The sequence below is a fragment of the Balearica regulorum genome, chromosome 14, assembly GCF_011004875.1.
Source record: "Balearica regulorum gibbericeps isolate bBalReg1 chromosome 14, bBalReg1.pri, whole genome shotgun sequence".
In the NCBI taxonomy this organism is placed as follows: domain Eukaryota; kingdom Metazoa; phylum Chordata; class Aves; order Gruiformes; family Gruidae; genus Balearica; species Balearica regulorum.
In genome coordinates, this window is record NC_046197.1 from 12,019,112 (window position 1) to 12,040,781 (window position 21,670).

The window sequence follows — 21,670 nt, forward strand, 5'->3', positions numbered from 1 at the left end:
CTGTGTCAGTGCCTGGAAGTGATGGGATCTATTTGGAAACTTGGTGAGGGCTCCCTGTGCTTTCTGGAATCGGTGCTGCCGCCATCCTGTGCCGAGGGACTGTGGTTCCCAGCTGCTCGAGGAGGTGCAGAGCTTACTGCTAGTCCTCTGCATCCCAAACCCTGCCTGTGCTGGGGAAGTAAGTGTGGAGGTTCTGGCTAAGATGTTTCAGCAGCTTCTTTCTGGCAGCTTCTGCCTGGATTTGGCAGGCAGGGGCACTTTGTCATATTTGGTCCTTTGTGCCCAGGAGCATGGAGGGTTCTAAAATGCCCTGACTTCATGCTGTGTCTGCTGTGAAACTGAGGTGGTGGCTTGTGCTGTATTAGTCTGGAAAAACAAATGCTTACTTCTGTATTTACACCAAACAAACTGTTGGGAGCGTGAGTGATAGAATTGTGGTACTGACTTTAGGTGGAAAAAACCCAAAACCCACAAAGCAAAATGTGTGAGTTGAGACACAAAAAGGATGAAGCTTTTTAAAGGGAAAAGAGACCCCTGGGTGTGCTGTAAGCCACATGCTGGCTCCTGAGGTCTGGAGTTGTGCTGTTGGGAAAGGCAAAGCTTATCAAGACCTTACTTGGTTGTTTTGAGGGTTTTTGAGCCAGGTGCACACATTCCTGGGAAACCAGTATGTTCTATGCTTTAGGCCAGATGCTGGTGGCACAAGCTGGAGGTGAATATCTGACCCTTGAATGTAACCAATATTAAAAATCACATTTTGGAGCCTCCATGGAGCAACTTGGAAAGAAGGAGAACAGTTTAACGCTGCTCCCGAATGAGTGCCACAGGACACATCCTGGCACTGCAGGCAGGCGATCCCACTGACAAGGTGCTCCTGGCTGGCCAGCCCTGTGAGCGAGGGTGAGCTCTTGGGGGAAGACACTTCTCTGCCCCTTGATAACACCTCCTCCTCCCCTACAGCTGCCTTGCCTGCTCCAGGGGCAGCCCTGGGTATGTCTCCTGCTTCTGCATGCCTTTCTGCAGCGCTTCAGCGGTCCCCTGGGCTCCCTTTTGTAGGAGGATGCCAGCATGGAGGCAGGGATGTTTATTTGATGGCTGCTGGCAGATTTCTGCAAGGCACCCCTGTGCATTTACTGGCTGGTGCACAGTGGTGGGATGCTATCTGCCTTGGTCCCTGCATGCAAGGAGCTGCAGCAACCAAGCCCATGTTCACCTCCCAAAGCCCTCCATCCTCTTGCCCCTGGAGCCATTTCACTCAGCTTTTTGTCTCCTCTGTGGGAAACCTGTGCACAGAGGAAGGCACTGGTCTGTGATCACCTCTTTGAGACGCTGTGAGGTTCTATATGGGCATTTTGGGCCCTTTTGCCTTGATGTGCTAGGACTTCTGCCTTAAGGGAACTGTTAGTGGCTTTAGAAATGGTCCTTCACATGATTCCTCGCACAGCACTGTTATAGCAAAGAGCCTGCTTACTCCAGCCTTCCCCGTTCAGACATCCTGGGAAGGTTTGAGAGATTTGGCAGGGCATCCCGTGGTGGAGAATTTTGGTGTTTAATTGCACCATCTGTTTTTCTTCTCAGCTAATGTTTGCTTGAAGGCTCTTGAAATGCAAACAAGGCCAAACTGCACAAATCTAGAGCAATGTAAGGGCTGCGAGAACTGGTTTTAGGATTATCCCGTTGTTCCACCTTCTTTGATGCAAGTTCATGAAGTATGAAATGCTACACACAGAGTGCTTGAAGAGCTGCTGACTCAGCAAGTGCTTAGAGGAGTGTCCTGAAACATTTAGAAACGGAGCAATTGTGAGGACTGTGTTGTGGCAGAGCAGTGGAGCAGCTGGAGTGCCTTCTGGTAGGAGGTCTGGGATGTCAAAGTGTGTCTGGTGTGAAATAACAGGAAATGTCCCATTTTAGAAGTTCCTAGGAATTCCTTGAAAAGGAAATCCTGGATGCCCTTGGCTGTTTCAAGGAAACTATGTCCTTTGAAGAAATCTGGGATGTTCTTTGTTTGGTTTTTTTTTTTTTTTTTTAGTTTTAAATCTGTGAATCTAAATCTAAACTAAATCTTTTAATTAATAGAATTGGTGAAATATATGGCAGAATAATTTTGAAATGGAAAACTGATAGGGAAAATTCATTTTTACAAACAAATTTCTGGAGAAGAAAATCAGAAATCTCAGGATAAGTCATCAAATCAAAGCACTTCCACAGGAAAAACAGGCTGTTTCGTGAAATAGATTTCCTGTGGAAAACTGTGTGGCTGGTGAGTTCCTGGGAAGGGAAGTGTGAAGCAGGTAGAGGGATGCTTGGAAGGAGATGCTTTCATCGACACATGTCAACTGAACTGACATAAATCACAGCCCTAAATTTTGCATCACAAAACCCCTCCCTGCCCGTTTTGGTGATTCAGGTAGCTTTGTACGTGCATCGAGGAGACTGGAAACAGCCAGAGACTGGCAGCAACTAGCTGTGTTGTGGGTTGGATGAATTTTCAACCGTTGTTTAAATGTCACTTTGTCAAAATCCTTTTGGACACTTACTTTGTAGCTCACATCCTGTCCTCATGCAGGAAGGTTGCGCGCCTCTGGGGCTGCTCTCAGGAAGGTCTCATATTAGAGTTGATGTCTGTTTTGCCTGGCACCAGCCAAGCCTGTCTGATTATTCGGTGGAGAATTGGATGCTGAGTGATAGCTATTAAACCGGGCACCTGTGGATCCTGCTCAGTATGCCTGCGTGCTACAAGCCTACACAGGTTTTCACAGTGCCTGGTACCAGCAGGCAATGTTGGTGTCGTACCTTGGACTTGGACAACGTAATTATAGTTGCACCCCACCCTCCTACCTCAGTGCGATTTGCTACCAGTGTTGTATTAGCAAAAGGGAGGGGGAAAAAAAAAAACCCAAAACAGTGTTTCCAGTGTACAGATATAACAGAGATGTTTGTATGGCAGTTGTGACTGGTGTAATCTTGGTTTAGACAGCTTTAAGTGGGATTTAAAATAGTCAAAGATGCCAAAACAAATAGCAATGAGATAGATGGACTATTAGGCACAGCTCGTTTGAATCACTCTGTGCAGGAAGATTTTTACCTGGTTTGTGATGCATCGGCAGTGGTAAATGAGAGGAAAAAAGGGTACGGCCCTGGTGGGACATGCCACCAAGGAATGGGCTAGCACCAGATGTCAAGTCTAGTGCCAGGCAAAGCTTTTAAAGCAGCCGTATCTGCTCAGTGCTTCCTTGGCTGTCGGGCTTGGGCTTTGCCCTGTTCAGTGCCCCGCAGAGAGGGAAGATTTGGCACTGTGCTCCGAGCCTGGAGTCCAGCCAGGTTCTCACCTGCCCATCCAGTGAGCTAGAGAAATGTGGTCCCAAAGACTGGTCATTTCGCTTTGATTGCTTGCTCAGTTGATTTTTGATGTTTTTCCATAGCGGGTGTAAGTATCAATAAGGAACCAGGGAGGTACATTCACCCTTTGGTCCCAGCCTAGGTTACCAAGATCCCCAAGCTTCCAGGGGACCTGCTCATTTCCAGTCACTGCTATGTAACGCCTGGCCACGGGAGCTGAGATGCCATTCACACCTTCCAGGTGTGTGGATATATTGTGCAAGCAGTTTTATCAACAGCATCGTGTTTCTCACTTGAAGTCCTGATGTGAACCCCAGCAAGAGGATGTGTGGCCATTGGGAGAGGGGCCACAGCAAAGCAGACAGCCAGAGGCAGGTGATGTCCTGCCAGTGAAAGGACAAGGATATCTCCTATTCCGGCCAGATGTGGCGTGTCTTTGTGTGTCTTCTGGAAACAGAAGCCCCTTTCCTGTCTCCAGCAATGACCTTTGCACATGTGACATTCAACAGAGAAAACCATAATTGCATAAACTAATGATTTGCAGAGCATGAGCTCTCCCAAGGCTATGTAAAAATGGCTGGTGTTTGTCAGCGATGGGTAGACAAGGAAAACAGAAATTTCAGGGCCAGCTGGTTTATGTATTTTTAAGTCAATCTGCTGCTGGTAAAGCTCTAATTGACCAAACTCTGCCCTGGGAGTCCTGGCTGTCTGAGGCAGCCACCTCCTTACAGCTGTCGCTTGCCTCAACTTCCACCAGTCGGCTGGAGACATTTTCTCTCGTACTCTTTCTGCTAGTTTTATTTCTGCCCATGTAATTACTTATTCCCTTAATTCCTAAAGAGAAAAGAAGCAAAACCAAGCAACTTGGATGGAAAGACAGATGAAGAGCTGCTTCTGTACTGGAGATCATCAGGAATTAATTTCTGACATCCTCGCCTTGGTGCAGTCCAGACTTCATTAAAGCTTTAGCAAAACTCCTCCTGGCAGTCAAGCATGCAGCTGAACAATTTGCGTCTCCCTGTAGATTGAACTGGTATCTGCCTCTGGGTTTGGCTGGTCTCATTTAGGAAATGTTTGTGTTGCTGCTGCACGGAACGGACTCTTTGTACTATCTTTTGCATAACAAAACCGCATACACTTTCAGCAGGGCACACAGCAACAAAGTGGCTGAGGAGGCAGCGAGTCCCTGTCGTGATTTGTTGAATAGATGGAGAAGCGGAGTGGGAAGATTACGGGACAGTGCTCATGGCCAAGAAAATGGGATCTGAGCTTGGTGCTTGAGTTTCTAGCATAAAGAAAAAGATCTTAGTCACAGAGGTAAATGGATGGAGCTGGGCATGCAGCCATCCTTTCCCTTAAACAGGCTGTGCATCCCCCCCCCCCCCCCCAAAGACCCATATCTCTCTTGTGTGAGAGATGCGGTGCTGTGATTACTGAAGGACGTTCAGATCTTTATGTGGTGTTTTCAGATCTCCATCAGCCAAACAAACAAGCTGAAGTTACAGTGAACTAGTTGTGATGGTCTGACCTGGGGAAAACGTGTCTCTGCAAATGCCTGGTGCTGCCAGCCACATGGGCTCCCCTGGGAAACAGCTGGGTGGGAGCTACACCAACATGCGATTTAATTTTCTTTTCATTAGAAAAGGTGGGAGCCTGTTAGGCTGTGGTGAGATCGACAAGATGAGCCAATCGTAATAAACACTTCCAGGAATTTAGTTCTTTGCTGTGTCTTGAATGGATAATGTGAACATTGCAGGTCTGCTGGAAATCAGCCTGCAGTGGCTTAGGTGGGGTGGGCAATTACCTGCTAGCATTAGGCTGCAGGAAAATTTGTTTTAGTTGTGCTAAATATTGCAAAAAATACCCAGGGCATGACACATGTATTGTGGGATGGAGATGATGGACAACTGATATAATACGCTGCTGGAAACTTGCATTTTGACCTGGGTGCAAGCTATGGTGTTAACCCTTTCAGATACCTGCTGGGAGAGCACAGACTGCTTCCTCCAGTGTACAAGGAGTCCTGCAGTATTAGACATAGCATTATTCTCACTTACATGCACGTAATTATATGTAGCAACTTCTTTTAAATAGTTCACGGCAATGTAATGACTGTAATTAGGCTGCCATATACAACATAAAAAGAAAAAAATCCCCAAAACACAGAACGTGTTGAGCCAGGACCTTATTAGTAAGAGAGGAAAGTTTAAAAAACCTGAACATTTATGACATGCTTTATGAAAACCAATGGCCTAGCAGTGGCTGTCCCTTCCAAGTATGGCTTGTGGTGCAGAGTTGCTGGGGCTGCAGCTGTCCTCTTTCACTCCAGGGTGATGCTGCAGTAACCACGTTCTCTGCAGGGAACCTGGCCTGGGCAGGTTCTGCTAAAAGCCAGACAACTTTTCTTCTTGTGCTTGAGTTTTTCTGCAGAGTGGTTTCACTCCTTTGGCCAAAAAGAAGCAGTAAACAGCTGGTGCAGTGGCGTAGGAGCCCACAAAAGTGAAGAAAGCCAAAGGCTCTTGCACCAGCAAAGCCCAGCTTATCACTTTTCCTCCCATGGAGCATCACGCTAGCACTAATCCGTGTATGGCAGCCAGCCCAGGCTTTAGCAAGCCGCAACTGCTACTCTGGGTTTATTAGCAGGTTCCCATAGCACTGCCCTCCCCAGGCATCCCCTCCTTCTCTGCACTTGCTGCCATCTGACCTTCCTGGGTGATTTGTTGACTGGGAGAGACTGGTGGGTGTTTACGAGGAGCTTTGCTCCCGTTTCAGCTCCCAGGCCCACAACGGAAACACCAACATGAGCGACTCTTTAAGTAAACAGCCAGGCGTTGGTGGGAAGGGGAAGGCTCTGAATGACTGAAATGTCAGACATTTATTATTAAGTTGGTCCTGATGTTGACAGCTGAGCCCATTAAAAGCATTCTTGATCAAAAAAGCCAAAGGCAAACCTGATTCTTAAATATCCCAGTTGTTCTTTTGGCCTAGTTTTTGAAGTCTTAAGAAGGAAATAAAATTTTAGAAAATATTTACAGACATGAGAAATGCAAGATTTCATCACGACTGGTGACTTCATAGGTCTGCAGGGGGCAAGGACAGCAATTAAAGAGCAGGAGGGCAAACAAATTCTCACGTCTCCTTTTGCAGAGATATTGCCAGCCTTAGAAGTCAAAGCGTGCGTTGTTAGGGCTGGAAGAGCAGTAAGTCACCAGGTCTCAGCGTGAGGCTTTGAGGAGCTCTGAAGGCTTTCAGGATGTTAAAGAAGTAGTTGTGAGCGAGGCCAAGGTTTGACAGACTTTGCTGGGAGCTATAAAGGTGAAATGATCAGTGCTGCGTTGTGTGTCAGTAAAGCAGAAATGCCAAAGAACCTCTCTGAATAATGTGTGGTCTTTGCAGGTCAGTCTCCTATGAGAAGGCTAATGGAAAAGGCTTACCCTAAGCATCAGCCATAGATTTCAGGTTTGGATTAGGGTGAGAATAGAGGTCAGCAGTAGGAACAGGGAGAAGGAGATAAAAATCTGACCTAGCAGGAGAGATGGAAAGAAAGAAAATTATTTACTGAAGATTAAGGCAAAACAGGATAAGTGTGAAGCTCTTCAAATGTGTAAAAAGCTACTGAGAAGAGGACGAAAATGCTTTTTTCTCACTATCTCTCATGGCTAGGAGAAGATGTCATGAGCATAAGCCAAACCAGAAAGACACAGATGCTGGGAAACAGTTTCTTGAGGAAGTTGTAGAAATTCCATTACTGGAAGCTTTTGAAAAGAAACTGGAAAACCACCTGATACAGCTGGTTATGCTTTGAGGTCCTTAGGCTCCTTCAAGCTTTATTTTTTTATGAGTGCATTAATTTGTGGTTATTACCGTGATATTCAAGAGACAGCACAGCTGTTCATAGCATTTTAGACGGATTCAACTCCAGAGCTGCAGAGTCAGGCTGCCAGAACCAGCTCTGAGAGCAAAGTCTTGAGCTCAGACCACAGACCTTGGTGGCTGAGTGTTGAGTAGAAAATGGAAGCTGTGAACAGAGAAAAGCGTCTCTTGATATTTAATTAGGTTCCTTGTAAATGAGTGCGAGCATACCAGATGCTTCACCGTCTTCCCCATGGCCAGGCACAGGCAGACTTTTATGACTCTTGGGTTCAGGAAGGGTCACAGAGTGTGACCAAAGCCTCCAGCCTGACGTGATCCAGACAGGTCTCTGGGGACACTTAAGCTCCTCTGTATCCAACCATGCAGATGGGGATATGACACCCCCTGCCCCTGCCAGGCAGCCGCTCCTTGCCAAGATAACTCCTGCCTGGCTCTGCTGATGGGATGTGGTCCCTCTGAGTCCCTGGCCGGGACTGAGGCTGCACAGGGGGTTGCTAGGCCCTCAGATCCACCAGCAGAATTGCCCAACCAGCCTAATTTTGAGGTTGGGACATGGGAACTGGGAGGAGGCAGGTGGATGGCAGTCCCCCACGTGGCGATTCACATCTCCACACATCTCTCATGTTCATGGTGCTCCTGGGAACTGCACAACTATGTTCTCCTGATGAAGGACATATTGTGCTGGAAGCACAGCGCTTGGCTAGATGGACCTTTGAGGCTAGAGCAGCCATTTCTATGTCCTCATTTAAATTTCATTGATTTTTCTAAAGAATTATGTCTTCCTTGATGGTCTAGAAATAAAACCTCTTGCCTCGACTGGCACAACAACCTCATGATTTCTATCTATTGACAAGGTGGTTTTCACACTCTGTCTCAACATAGGCAAGCTATTCTTCAACACACTCGATCAGAGAAGGAGAAAATTACATTTATGCACCTCCTGCCGCTTCCCGTTACATTTCCCCTCCTGGCTTTCCAGAGGCAGGTGTTCATGCAAGATCCCATTTACAGGCTGGCCAGCGAGTTACCCAGCATCAGGTTTTCACAGGAATATCTCCTCCTGATGTCAGCAGTGCCCAATTAGGCATATTGCCAGGCTACAAGTTTGCAGGGATATTTTTAGTTTTCCTCTGAGGTTCCTTTTTGTCTCTAGCTTTATCTTGGCTGAAGCAAAACAGCTTGTGTGGCTACTCTTTGTGCCCCAGACTGATTTCTGGTGTATTTCTCATGGTGCAGCCAAATGTGTGCAAAGCAAGTGAGGACATGGAGTTGCACTGACTCTTTTGCGCAGAGCATATGTGTCAGGCTGGTCACCCAGAGTCAAGGTCTTGCTTGAAGGATTTCCCAAACTTAAATGCTTTGAATAGCAGTGGCAGAGAGGTTGTGTGGAAGCTGGTATGAGGACCCTGCAGGTGTATGACAGCAGGTTGACTGGGCTACCTAAGGATAATGCCAAAAAGGTTCTATTTGCCAGCTTCCACTTTGGTTAGGACCTTTATGGCCATTACAGATATATTAGATGCTATTATACATATCGGTCAGGATTTTGGATGAGGAAGCCTTCATAGGTTTCAGAATTGCAACCACACTGTTGCCAGCACATACAGTCTCCAGATGTGATCCTTGAAGACCTGGTTCCGGAGCTCATTTCCTTTGTTTGCATTTTGGTGGGTCGTTCCAGCAGTGTTTTCCAGGAGCAAGTAAGAATTATGGACTTAGATTAGCCTCGAGATCCTGAAAGTGATGTACTGTGTCACTTGTGGAGGCTGTACGTACCATCTACTGCCCCCATTAACTTGTTTGCATGGGAAAGTGCTTCTGCTGTTGGGACTGGTTACTGGGGGTGACCTTGCTCTCATGAGCCTTATTTCTGAGAGTGGTAGTTCAACTATGCAACTCTAAATATATGTTTCCTAGTCCAGATGTCCTATTTAGGCCAAAGCCCAGACTTTGCCTGTAAGAGTTCAAATAGCACGGACCTGCCTTTGCAGTCAATTAGCTGCCTCCAAGGCAGGAATAATCAGGAGTTGGATTGGGATAGGGAACATGTCTTAGCTGGAACCAGAAGATGCTTGTCTGCCTCAGTCCCTATAGAGGTGAATTGCACTTAATTGCTTTCTGTGAAGTTAATTGTTACCAGATAGTTGCTTTCCTTTGCCAAGAACTTGGGTGTATTTGTGGCTCTGGAGTAAGAAGGAACAACAGAAATAATGGGGCATTTGTTATGACCGAGCCAGTTTATGCTTAATCTTTCAGTTTTTCCAGAGAAAGACCTTGGCCTTGAACTCTATCTTGGTTTATTTTCTATACTCAGCCCTCTTGCACTGTCAGGCAAACCGGAAAGCTTGGGCATGTTAGCGACTGTTTCTGAGCACCAAAATTAGAAGCTGTTGTTGAATTGGGTGGCTGAGCTCAGGGCACTGGGGCAGTCAGTGGCCAGGGAAGGGTTAGAGGGCAGAAATGCGGGGCTCTGTCCCAGGCTGTTTTCACCTGGTTTGCTTTAAGACGCCATAGCCAGGTCTGCGCGTTCCCTGGAGCTTTCCAGACAGGCTGAATGTGTGTGCTGTCCCTCAAACATCCTGTCCACAATGGCAGAGGAAGACCTATGCTCCCCTCCTGCCCTGCACTTCATCTGCTTGGGCTCTGCTGCCAGTTGGAGGAGAGGAGCTAAGCCCTGGTGCAGATGTTTTGCTTCATCACTGCATTGCAGCTGGCTGGTAGGGATGCAGGTGCAGTCCCAAACTGGCCAAGAAAGGTCAGTGGGGGTCAGGAGAGTCACATCTGGGCAGCTCCTCACTCCTGGCAATGCGCACCGAATAATCCCTTTGTTTAACAAATTCCCATGTGCTTGTGACCAGGAGTGGGGGCAGGAAAGAGGAATAACTCCTGCCCAAGTGCCGGGACAGCCAGAAATGCTTTCAGCCTGATAGCAACCGCAGCGATGCTGCTGCAGCTACGTTTAGTGTCTTGCTGGGGCCAAATCCGAAGCCCTGCTATACCCATTGGTTTTGGCCCACTTTGAATAGGGTGTTTGTGCCATCTCACTGCCATATGCATTAGCTTGTTCCCTGCCTTCGAGCCGGCATGCGGCCATCGGTGCAAGGGCTGTGGGATGCCTTTCTCTGCCCCAGCCATGCCTTGCCTACTGCTTCAGTCCTGCCTCGGCTCCTTCTTCCCCCGGTGTTTCAGCCCCCGATGGGCCCAACTTGAGATGTCCTGGGTGACTTTTGCTTTCAGGACTTGGCATCCTACTGCTGCACTGAAACACCATCTGCACCTGTGAGAACATTGGTGGGGTACACAGTGCCCCAGAGCATGCTACAGGGTGTATAGGGAAGGCTGCCATTTCCCTTCCCGTGTCGATGCTGACTTCAGGAAAGAGGGCTGATAGGGGGTCTCTGATTAATGCATCACATCTTGGTCCCTGAGAGGGATGCTACCTGCACTGACCTAATGTCTTTGTGGCTTCAAGCCACATTAGCACCATCTGCCAGCAAAGGAGAGCTGCCCAGCACTCCATGAAATGGATGTGGGTGTGGATCATCAGATGCTTTCATGCCAGGGTGAGCTGGGAAGGACCTGACCTCTCAGAGGCCAGCAGCCCCTGTTGGGGTTTAAACCGCGCATGTGATTTTTCTATTTATGGTATCCTTTCACAACTAGTAAAGCGCTTAAGTTTTTGGAAAGAGCCTGCAATCCAGCCCTGCTGAACTGTGCTACAACAGGTTATTGTTCTGGCATAGGTGAAGGACAGGACCTCTGCCTGGGAGCTTTCCAGGAGTTGTGCTGCTTAGCTGGAAGGAAGCAGAACTTCTTAGCATCAAATCTACCTGCAGTGCTAATGCTGACTGCAGTGCCATGAGATCTCCGACTGTGCAGAGCGTGAGGAATCCAGCTTTGTGTGCCGGCACCGTGCGGAGCTGGCACTTCCAACCCCTCCTGTCCTTGGCTGTAAGTGGAGTGTACCTGGTGCAGGATGAAGGCCAGAAAACATCTGTGTAGAAACATTGGCAGGGCTGCCTTGCTGTCTGCAGAGCACTTTGGATGCTCCTGATTCCTGGAAGCTTACTGTCCTTTGATAGAAATACAAACTATTACTGTCATTTAACTTGTCTGTAACAGCTCAGAGACATTAGAAAGCGAAAGCAAAAGCTGAGATCCTGCTTCAAATTTGCAGCTCTAGTTGTGGCTATTTGCTCCATGTGTGTGGTTATCATGGTGCTTTCAGCCTGCCAGTGAGAAGTGTCCACTCTCTTATTCAGCAATGATCCTGCTAGTGCCCCACTAAGCCCTATGGACAGTCGGTCCGTATCAGTACAGAGCCACTTCCAGCTCATTCCCATACATTTGCCAAAGACAGCTTTTCCACTAGGTAGCCTGAGCTGTGGTGTAGATGAAAGGAAATTTGCAGTTTAAAAGCATCCTTCCATTTCAGTGAGACTTTTGCTTTGCAGGGAGTTAACACTATCATTTCCTACTTGTGTGGGACCGTTTGGTATTTCCTTCTCTGGCCTCAAGCTTGGCAGTGTAACCCTCTAACGTAGCGGTGCTGCTGCGCTGTGCCGGGCAACCGTGTCTCCGTGATGATCAAACTGTTTGCATTTGCTGGCACTCCTGACATCTCTTGTTGAGGCTGTCACAACAGCAGCAGCTGAAGTGGTTATGTAGGTCTGGTCGAGCAGGCTCTCAACCTCTGCTCCGCGCTGGGCATGGGGGACAACGGGGACAACGCTGTCTGCACCCTTTGCCAAGGGGCAGATCCAGGAGGTGGCATGTGGCAGCATCGTAGCACACACAGAGCCCTTCACTGGCAGCAGGCGGGTTCCCATGGGGTGTCTGCAAAGAGAAGCTGGGCAAATTGAGTTTGATTCAGGTCCCACAAAAAAAAGTCTCCTGGAACTGAACGGACCCCATGGAAAGTGCCCTCTGGCAGTTGCAGCAAATTTGAGGAAGGCTCTGCTTATTTCCAGACTAGAAAAACAAATCTGATGTTGAAAATGTGGCTAAAATAGAAGTCGCCTTAGTGGAGAAAGGCCAAGGGAAAGCTGCAATAGGCAAAGGCTGTCCCTTCCAAATGGGTCTGAAAACAGGAACATTTTGAAACTACCAAAAATCCAGAGCTTCTTCTCAACTATGGTCTTGCATGTCACTAAAGACCCTCTGCCCAGTTCTAATCTTCACTTTGCAGTTTGCTATCATCACACTATAAAATCAAATGTCACCAGTGATGGAAGTAGATATTCCTTCCCAGATGTGAGCTTCAGTAAAGTGTTCCAGCAGGCAGAGGGGAAAGGGTTTCCCCAGCTGAATTTTACCAGAATTTTTACTGGCAGAAAAGTCTCAATTTTAAAGAAACATGGTTTTCTGATCAGAAAATGCTCCCCTGGACTATCTGTCCTCAGCTGTCCAGTTTTCATCGCTCTTGCAGCATTCTTAAGGCTTTGCGGTACCCAGGGTTGCTTTGGAGGCACTGAGCAGGATACGACCCCGCTTTGAAAAGCTTCTACCTAAACAGCAAATCCTGGCAAAGAGGTACAGGAGAGATACCCTCAGATGGCAGGACGAGGAGGAGAGGAAGCATTGCCAGCTACAAACTGCCTGCTCCTCCCATAGACATGCTGGTGCTCCCCAGGGCAGGCTGGGAGCTGGCACAAGGCTGGGCCACGCAGGTATCCTGCTCTCTGCAGAGCCCCAGCTGCTGCAACCGGTGTGGTTATTTTCAGCATTTTCCCCTTTGACATTCAGACACTGAGCAGTGGGGCAGGCGTTGCGTTGCTCTGTGCCTGTGCTTTCCCAGGCACAGAGCTGAACCCCCTCATTTGTACTGTCCTTTGGGGTCCTCCTTGCCCACCATGTGCCTGGGAACCCCTTGGCCTTTGCCGCTGCCCTGGCTGAGCCCTCTGGGAGGAGCCAGAAGGGAAGAAGGGAGGCGAATGGCTGAATCCTTCCCAGGTTTTGGCGAGTCCTGTTTGTCCCCAGTTGCATCATTTAAAATGCTGCCCTTGGAAGGTGGCCTGAAAGCCTGCAGTGATTTAGACAGACAAAGAAAAGACGACTTGAAGCCATTCATTACCCTTCCTCCAGTCACTCTCCCTTTTTCTCTTTCCTCTGTCCCTGCCAGCTTGCCAGTGATGGGAACAGCATCATGGAGACATGGAGAGGCAAGCTGGTGTCTCAGAAAAGTCATGCTGGCTGCCGGCAGGACAGCTCCAGGCTCTGCTGGCAATCAGATGGCAGAGGAGCGGCTGAGATGAAGTACTTCCCTCCTCAGCTTCAGGGAAGAATAATTATGGGGGCAGGAAACTGGGTTTTGGGGATGAGTCTCCTATAAATAAAACCTGGTCTAGGGGTCAGTAAAACATCTTTGCAGCTGCTCAAGTCTCCTCAGATTTGCACTTGTTCAAACCAAAACTGGAATACGGACAGGAACTGTTTCCTCGTGGAAACTTGCCGCTGGTTCTGCCTGATGTGTCCCTTGACCTGCTGCTTCCCATAATCTCAATCCTGATGTGGACCTTGCTGTGGAATGGATGTGGCTGACATTTAGCAGGAATGCTAGTTGTCATCAGAACAGTGCCTGGGGAGATGCAGCCCGCGCTCAACCATGCAGCTGACGCAACCTGCTGTTTTGCAAGCTCAGTCACCACCTCACCTCATCAAAGAAATGCTCTTGGCTAATACTGGGTGATGCTTCCCAGAAATGGCATGGGCAGGAAAGATGTTTGCTTGGCATAAGCTGGCCGCAGTACAACCTCTCCAGCATTGTCTGAGTGGAAGAAACCAACTTGGATAAGTTTGGAGCTAAGCTGGGTTTAGCCACGCCACAAAGTCCAAGAGCTTTGAGTGAATGGCGTGAGGAGGCTCAGCCTCCCCTCCTGCCAGCCCCACTTGCAGAACCCTCTCCAGGTAAAAGCTATGTTCCATTTCTTGTGATGCAGCAGAATCAGAAATATCCCAGCTGCAGGAGGCATACTTTGCACCTTTGTGCAAAGGTGTCGAGACAATTTACAGTCCCAAGCCTATTTGGGGCTACCACCTTTAGTGCATTAATTTTACATGCAGGCAAAGTGAGTCGTTTCTCATATCTCCCTCGACCGCAGACAGACTTGTTGGCAGATCTGGGAAGAGGAGCCTGTGCCCCCCCATCTGCATCTGGTTGCATTTGAAATTTCAAGCGAGCGCCAGAGCTTTTGCTCAGCTTGATTGTGCTTTTTTTTCCCCAGCCACTTCTTCAAGGAACATAAAGAGAACTCAAATGCATCTTTCTAACCAAAGTGAAGTTCAGGATTTGCTAAGAACAAAGCATTTGGCTTGCCCCAGATACAAATGGCCATTTACTCAAGGGCTATAATTTGTGGGGAACCCCAAGAGGCTTCAACTCCCTGGCCCCAACTGCTCTGTCCCAGGCTCTTTTGGGTTGACTTACTAGAGTCCTTTGGCAGAAGCACCGGAGTGTCCAGCTCTCCGGGGAACAGCCGGCAAGGCTGTGCCAGCACCAGGCAGACACGGCAGACCCTCCGGCGCCACTCGTGTCCTTGCAACGCCCCCCCCCCCGGAGCACGAGGTCCCTGGAGACGGGCCCGTGGGTCCGCAGTGTGTGCGGCACAGGGACGTGGCGAGGCTCGGCGCCTCGGCCACCCCCCCTCCCTCACCGCGGGGCTGGCAGAGCAGCACCGGCATCTCGCTGCGCGCCCGCGGGCCGCCCCCCCCCGCCCCCGCCTGCCCCGGCCGGGCCGCCCCCCCCCCCCCCCGCCGCCTCCCGCCAGCTGCGGGCTCCAGTTGCGGCACCGGCTCCGGCGGAGCAACAGCGGCCTCCAGTGCCGAAACCTCCTCTCTTTCTCCATCCAGGGACCCGCACCCCGTGTCCCGCTGCGCCGGGCACCGCATCTCCCCTCCCGCCAGCCCGCAGCCCTGGGGCCAGGGGGTGGGTGCCTGCAGCAAAGCTCACCGAGGCTACTACGGGGGGGGAAAAAAAAAAAAAAAAAAAAGATTTTTGCCTGGAAAAAAGGAGCTTTTTAGTTTTCCGAGGCACTGGGTAGCTGTGACCTGCAGAACAAGTCTGAGGCTGGTGGCTCTTGGTGCGCAGGGGCCCTGTGATGGGGCGCTGGCACATGGACAAGGCTGGAGGCAGGTGAGCGTGGAGATGGCTTGTTGGACTCTTCCTCCTGGCAAAGGCCCTGGAGAACGGCTTTTAATGCACTGCATTTAACAAATGTAGTTGCAAGTAATGAGAATGCTAAAATCTCCTATTGCTTGGATGCCGGAAGTTTAGGGAAGGAAAACAAAATTATTGATGCAAAAAAGACCTGCTTACCTTCTTTGTTATGCTAGAGCCTGGCTCTCTCCTTGGGCATGTCCTAGCCTTGTCCCTGGGGCTCTGTCAGTAATTTGCTTACAGCTCTTTATGGATATTACCAAAACAAACCATATTTTTTCAGGAAGCTATTTTAAATGTCAGGGAAAGAGGTCTGCTATGTGTGTAAGAAATCCCAGTGCAAGACATGGCAATGCTTTCATTTTATTAGGAGTTTATATAGGTGAAGGACATTTTTGTGCTATCTTCTGCAGAACTGTTGCAACTTTCAGTTTCAAGCAGAGTTGAAGCACATTCCCCTGTTCTTTATGCGCACGTGAATGTTTCTTTGCCTGGAAGAGAGGTTAAAAATGATAAAGGATGCCTTCAGGTCCCTGATACACAGGGCTCAGAGGACAAAGAAGGAAAGGAAAATACTCCTTAAATCATCACTTAAGTGTTATTCACAGTAAGTAAGGCTACATATTCTTGACAGGGAGTTCAGGGTTACCATGGACATGTGTTAATGAATTCCAATAAGCTCAAGAGCTGACGCTTCCTGACACCTCCTGGTAGAATAATTCACCTCTGTGCTGGAGGACAGCACTAAGACACCTCTAATGCCCGTCTGGCTGCAGACGATAAAGGTTATGACTTCTTTTGTGGGGTTTTTAGAGACAAATGCCTGCCATCGTGTCTTGCTTGGGCTTGGGCCTGCTCCCAGCCTCCTCTCCTGATTGCTTCTGCAGCAAGAGTGAGGAAAATATTAAAAAGGCACCTATGAAAAATTGTTATTATTTTTTGCCCAGTAGTGGACCTAATTACTCTGAATTGTTCCATTTTCATGTGGAATCATGATGTTCACTTTGGAAAGACAAACCCATTTCTCAGGTGCATAGAGAAATGCCGGTAAAATGACTTTCAAGCTGTTTTGCGTTTTGCAAGAAGCATTTTGCACGCTGGTCACAGTGAAGTGACCAGAGGCAACAAGTGAGACACCGCTGCCACAGGGACTCGCCAGATGCTCTCGCTGTAGTTATTCGCAGACTCCTTGCAGGCCTCCAGCTCTTGTCAGACCGGTTGCACACACAAAACTGTAAATGACACTTCATCCTGCCTCTTGGCTACATGATTTTCCCCATGGACCAAAGCTTTATAGACGAGGATGCTCCATTTATCTCTCCCCTGAGACATTTGGCACCAGGCAGCTTCAAAGTCCTGGTGCCTGGTCCAGATTGCCCTGACTGGGAGACCAAATGGCTGTTGTTCCTAATGCTAAAACTTCACTTGGGAACGTTACAGGGGAGCTGGAAGGTTCAGAGCTTTAACCCGCAGGAGCAGCATGTTTCTGGTTGCAGCTGCTGAGAGCTTGCACAAACAGGAGTTTGATGAAGTGCAGGGATGCAGAGACTGTCAACGCAAGGCGGGTGCCAGCACCAGCTGCTTGTCCATCCCTGGCTCCCGGATGGATCCGGATACACTACCAGCTCAGTCCTTTTCTTTTTTGTACCCCAAACTTTCCCTCCTGTAATGACTGAGGTCCCCCATCCCCTCTGAAGCTATGCTCTGCACCAGGGGGACGAGGCATCCTTGCTGCCACTTTGCTCCCTGTGTAGCTGGGTTTGAAACCTTCCTCGCTCTCTTTACCCCACTCTTGGTTCATGGCCAAAGCCCTAACGATGTTGTGTCTGACGAACCTCCCACCCCCATCTGTTGCACAATACAGCCGACAGCTGGTGCTGGGCTGCTGGCTTCCAGCATGGTCATTACCACCGTGCCATGCCGCGCCAGGTCGTTAACCGTGGCGCCTTCGTTCAGAAGATCCCACTCAGCATGTCTCTGCCTGACTGCATCGTCTTCAGCCTTAAAATGTAAAACCAGTATTTGAGCAGGCCAGGAGCAGAACAGAGGGCAGCAGCCTGGGTTAATGGAGGAAGGAGGGGAGAGCCAGACCATCAGTTCTTATCCAGGCTTTTTTTCCTAGAGATTTGGACTCTGATCCTTGTTACTGCAGAGTTAGCTGGGAGGCAATGCTCCTAAAAGCAGAATTTGGTTCTGCAAGCCCATTCATCCAGGGATAGAAAAGCTGGAATTTGAGCTTCTCTAAGAGATGTCTGCTGATGGCAGATGGGTGTGTGAGCCTGATCACCAGAAATCCCTGCCTGCACCGGGTGAAGTCAAAAGGGAAGCTCCCTTAGCGCCACAGACTGGGGCATCTGGCTACAGATAAGACTCAATCTTCCCAACAGAGATTTTAGAACCACCTAATAGCATTGAGTTGGAAGTAATTCTGTCACTTGTCTGACACGACCACTTGCAATGTGTAAACCCAAAATTACCTAGAGCCCAAGCCACATGAAATGAATCAAGTCTTAGACGTCACTAGCATTTGGACCTGGCCTTCTGCTAAGACAGTGCAATCTGGCACCAGCACAGATTAAATATAAAGCTCATTCTTAAAAATACCCCGAGCAAATTGTATCCTTTCATATGCAGAGAAGACAGAAAGCAGAGCTCAGCTATAAATTGCTGGGGTGAATAATCATAGCTTTTCCTCAGCCACCACACATCTGAGGTCACCTGGAAAAGTATTTTTCTGCCTGCATGCTAGATCTGGGCAGACTTTGAGGACTTTGCTATTTGTCTGAGTTCCTGGACACCCGCCAGCACAGTCTGAGCAATCACCGCAGCTTGGCAGCTGCAGGTGTGGGGAGATTTTTTGGCTGTGCGGTCCCTGCTTGCGGGCAGCTCGTGTGCTGCGAGTCGCGTGCAATGGACCTATTTCGCAGACGGAGTCCACATGCTCAGAGCAGCGGGTGCAGCATCCGTGCGGGAGACCAGATTCATGCCAGATGTGCTGGGCTCGCTGCCTACACTCCACCCAGCTGCATGCAATCAGCTTGCTTTCTAGGAAATCCCAGACATGTGTAGTAGCCCTTGTCTGCATGATATTTAGACTTGCAGGAGGTCCAGATACTCACCGGTTCTGATAGCACAACAGACACTCATTGCCGTACAGGAGGTTGTCCGTGCCACAGACAGGGTCAAAGATCCTTGTACAACCTCTACTTAGGTCATAGTTGTCACAAGCTGGCTGGAGACACAAAAAGGTAACGCTGAAAATGTTAAACATGCTTTCAGTTTACCAAAGGAGTTTTGCATTCACAGAGGCGCGCGTATTTTTTGTATCTTGGTAACCCATCCCAGATTGTTCAGAGCTCTGCTAGGAACTCTCAGAAACGCTGGGACTGCCTGTCAACATGCTGTCCCTTGGCCAGCTGAACTTCACCTGGCACTCCTGCGCACCCTTAGGAGTGACAATATTGAGTAATGTTCCATGGGCAGCGCCTGATCATGTTCTTCCCAGTTCTTACTTTTATGCCACAATGATACCAGCCCTTGCACTTGCAAGCTACAGAGTAAGGGGAGCTCTGATCTTCTTGGCAGGTAACAGCAGTATTCAGCTCCTTATTAACTGTTTTCCTCCACTGAGTGTGGGGAAATGCAGTGGGAAACCAGTACCATTACTGGGATTTTGCTGTGGCACAGCAGGTAGAAGGAGGTTCCCAGGCACTGGTGTCTTTGGGCTGCCAACCCAGTAGCAGCTCACTGTACTTCACTGTATTTATCAACTCTGGCTCCCCAGCGTATGGGTTAGTGCTGTCTCACCAAAGCTGGGCACACCCTTGTACTACACAAAAATAAGAGCCTTCACCTCTATTCCTCTGTCAGCAGCTCCACCCATCTCAGCGTTTCCTAGAGAAAGAATGGAGAGAAAGAGAGAAGATGCCTTAGCACCCATCACACGGGCCGGTTTCACGGGAGACCTACTAAAGATGCTTTAGCCTGAGGACCACAAGGGTGGACCTTTAGGTCTCACACCAAAGCTGGTAGGAATAAGCCATGACTTCGGTGGGCTTCTCTATGGAAAAGCTGGCCCTGAACTGACAGCTGGGATCACATGGGTGGAACATGCGGTGAGTGTATTTTGAAAAACAACCTGAATTTGTTCAACAGAAGGGAGTACTGAGAAGACGACCTTGGGTTGCTTATAGATCCAGAAGTTATCAATATGGAGGATTTAGGCTACATCTACATTAACAACCAATGTGACCCAATAGCTGTGGGTCTGTGGAGTGAAACAGTTTGGTGCTGAGGACCTGATAGCCACACTCTTTTGGGGTTCAGGGATTTTATTTTGGACTAGTGGTGGTCCAGACCCAGAGCTGTAGCTGACTACATGCTCAGTTCATCTGAAATGAGTCCAGATTTTGCTCTCAGACAGTTCTGCAATGGCAACCGCCAGACAGTAAATGGATGATGAGGACTTGTTTCAGAAGCACCCTCCTGTTCTGAATGAACCCAACGAACACAGAAATCCCTGGTGAGCAGGACCTGAAGAGCAGCAACAGCTCATGTTCTCATCCCTCTGCACCATATGGGATTTTGAAAACACAGTTAGCTTAAACATTGACTTTGGTTGCGAAAGCTGCATTTTCCCTTGCATGGATGCGCTTCCTGTCTTCTTGGGTTTGCTTTTTTTAAACCAGAATAGCACCTGTTCACTCTAAAAGAATTGCAGTGTCCTAGAAATCACCATCTCCAGGCCGAATCCCAGCCCTGAAGGGAGAGCGTCAGACCAGCAGGTCTTTTCATTTTGGGAGCAGGTGCCAGGCACCCTTTTAAAGCCTTTGCTTTAGGCTTGCTCACAGACCACTGGTTTAATGCACGTTGGCCATTGCAGCACTCTCTGGGGATTGCTCGCTTTCCCTGCCCAGGGCCGGAGCAAGGTCCCAGCACCGGCTGGCCTGTTCCCAGGCTCACCTTCCCACCCAGCAGACCTGGGAGCTTTAGCAAGGAGAGGAAATGGCTCCTAAGCAAAATGTTGCACTCACCTTGGTAGCAGCAGAATGCCAGGGAGAGGAGCAGGAAAACACCAGTTGCCTTCATGGTCAAGGTTATGCTTTACTGGGGACAGCAAAGAGGAAATGGGACACTTCTCAGGCTTTCAGAGATGTGTGTCTGGCAGTCTCTGCTGGGACCTTTATACCTTTCCCCATCTCTGGCACCACCCTGCATGGCCAGCTCCACCCTGCAGTCTTGTGATGACAACATTCAAAGTATGGGGACAACAGCAGGTGGCAAATAGCTCATTGGTGTACGCAAGGATGAAAGCCTCTCTGAAACCAATGGAGGTAACGATCCTTATCGCTGGCAAGGACTGGAGCGGCATCTTGGCTGTGGGAGACAGCCTTGGGTCTGCACTGCAAGTCAGTAAAAAGAGACTTTGTACAAGAAGCAGTTTGGAGAAATGGGCAGGACAGGAAGGGAAATATATGTGTTAGCATGAGTAGTGTGGCTTTGATTAATGACCCTGCCACTACCTCTTGCAGGGCTCTGGGTGAAGATGGCATTGGTTCACACACGTCTTTCCTGGCATGATCTGCAGAGCAGAGCTGAGGCGTCGCAGCTCTCCTTCCCACCCCAAACAGATAGGGACAGCAGCAAGAACTGCTGCTGGAGAGCAGAGAGCTTAGATGTGCCTGGGGCTTGCTTGTGGCTGCACGTTCAGTGCTGTTATTTTGACTGCACATCTCTCTGATTGTAGGCAGGCAGCCGAAACGAGCTTGTTGGGTTGGATGCTGCTCCCTTCGCCTCTCCCTGCCTGCAGTTTGGAGTAAACCCCAGGGATTTCCTACATTTACTCCACCAATGGTGCATTGCGGAGAGAGGATCAGTCCCTTGGGTATTAGAAGAATTAATTAATTTTCTAAAGCACTTTGATATCTCAGCCATAAATCACTGGAGAAGTGCAAAGCAAATTATTACTAATGGGGGCTTATGACTCAAAGACAGATTTTTAATTAGCTGAACAGGAAAAAGTCAATGCCAAGAGCAATTCAAGGAGCTGTTTATGAGACAGAAATCTCAGCTCAATCGGCAGCTGCTCCACTGTCCAAGGGAGACCCCAGTCCGAATGTGGCTCTGGAGGACACTTTCCCCTGCCAGAAGCATCTCTTGTGAGTTTGCTTCGGTGGTGATGGAGATTTTCCCTGCTCTCGTCTGGGCTTCCCTCTGCTCTCCCTGTTGGGACCTGCAACATGAGGCTTTAAGAACTGCTCTTAATGGCATCTGTTATTTTATTAACTCAGAGAGTAAAGCTGG

General features: G+C 49.0%; 2 protein-coding genes across 2 annotated transcripts in view; one reads left to right on the plus strand and one right to left on the minus strand.

The window, feature by feature from the left end:
• LOC142603824 (serine protease inhibitor Kazal-type 5-like) overlaps positions 1-21,670 on the plus strand; it is a 114,546-nt gene that overhangs the window by 38,174 nt on the left and 54,702 nt on the right. The gene's annotated exons all lie outside the window — the stretch shown is intronic.
• On the minus strand, positions 15,786-20,555 carry LOC104640117 (pancreatic secretory trypsin inhibitor). Its single transcript, XM_010308380.2, has 4 exons — positions 20,401-20,555; positions 19,221-19,261; positions 18,487-18,599; positions 15,786-15,858 (listed from the first exon to the last, which is right to left on the minus strand). Exons 1-4 carry the CDS (start codon positions 20,453-20,455, stop codon positions 15,801-15,803), a joined length of 267 nt encoding a protein of 88 aa, XP_010306682.2. The 5' UTR covers positions 20,456-20,555; the 3' UTR covers positions 15,786-15,800.

Coding starts and splice junctions, on each gene's coding strand:
- LOC104640117 (XM_010308380.2), bottom strand. CDS start 20,455: ATGAAGGCAACTGGTGTTTTCCTGCTCCTCTCCCTGGCATTCTGCTGC. Junction 18,600..19,220: donor CTGCTGACAGAGGAATAGAG/GTGAAGGCTCTT, acceptor TTGTGTCTCCAG/CCAGCTTGTGACAACTATGA. Junction 15,859..18,486: donor CTGTTGTGCTATCAGAACCG/GTGAGTATCTGG, acceptor CCTCTCTTCCAG/GCAAAGAAACATTCACGTGC.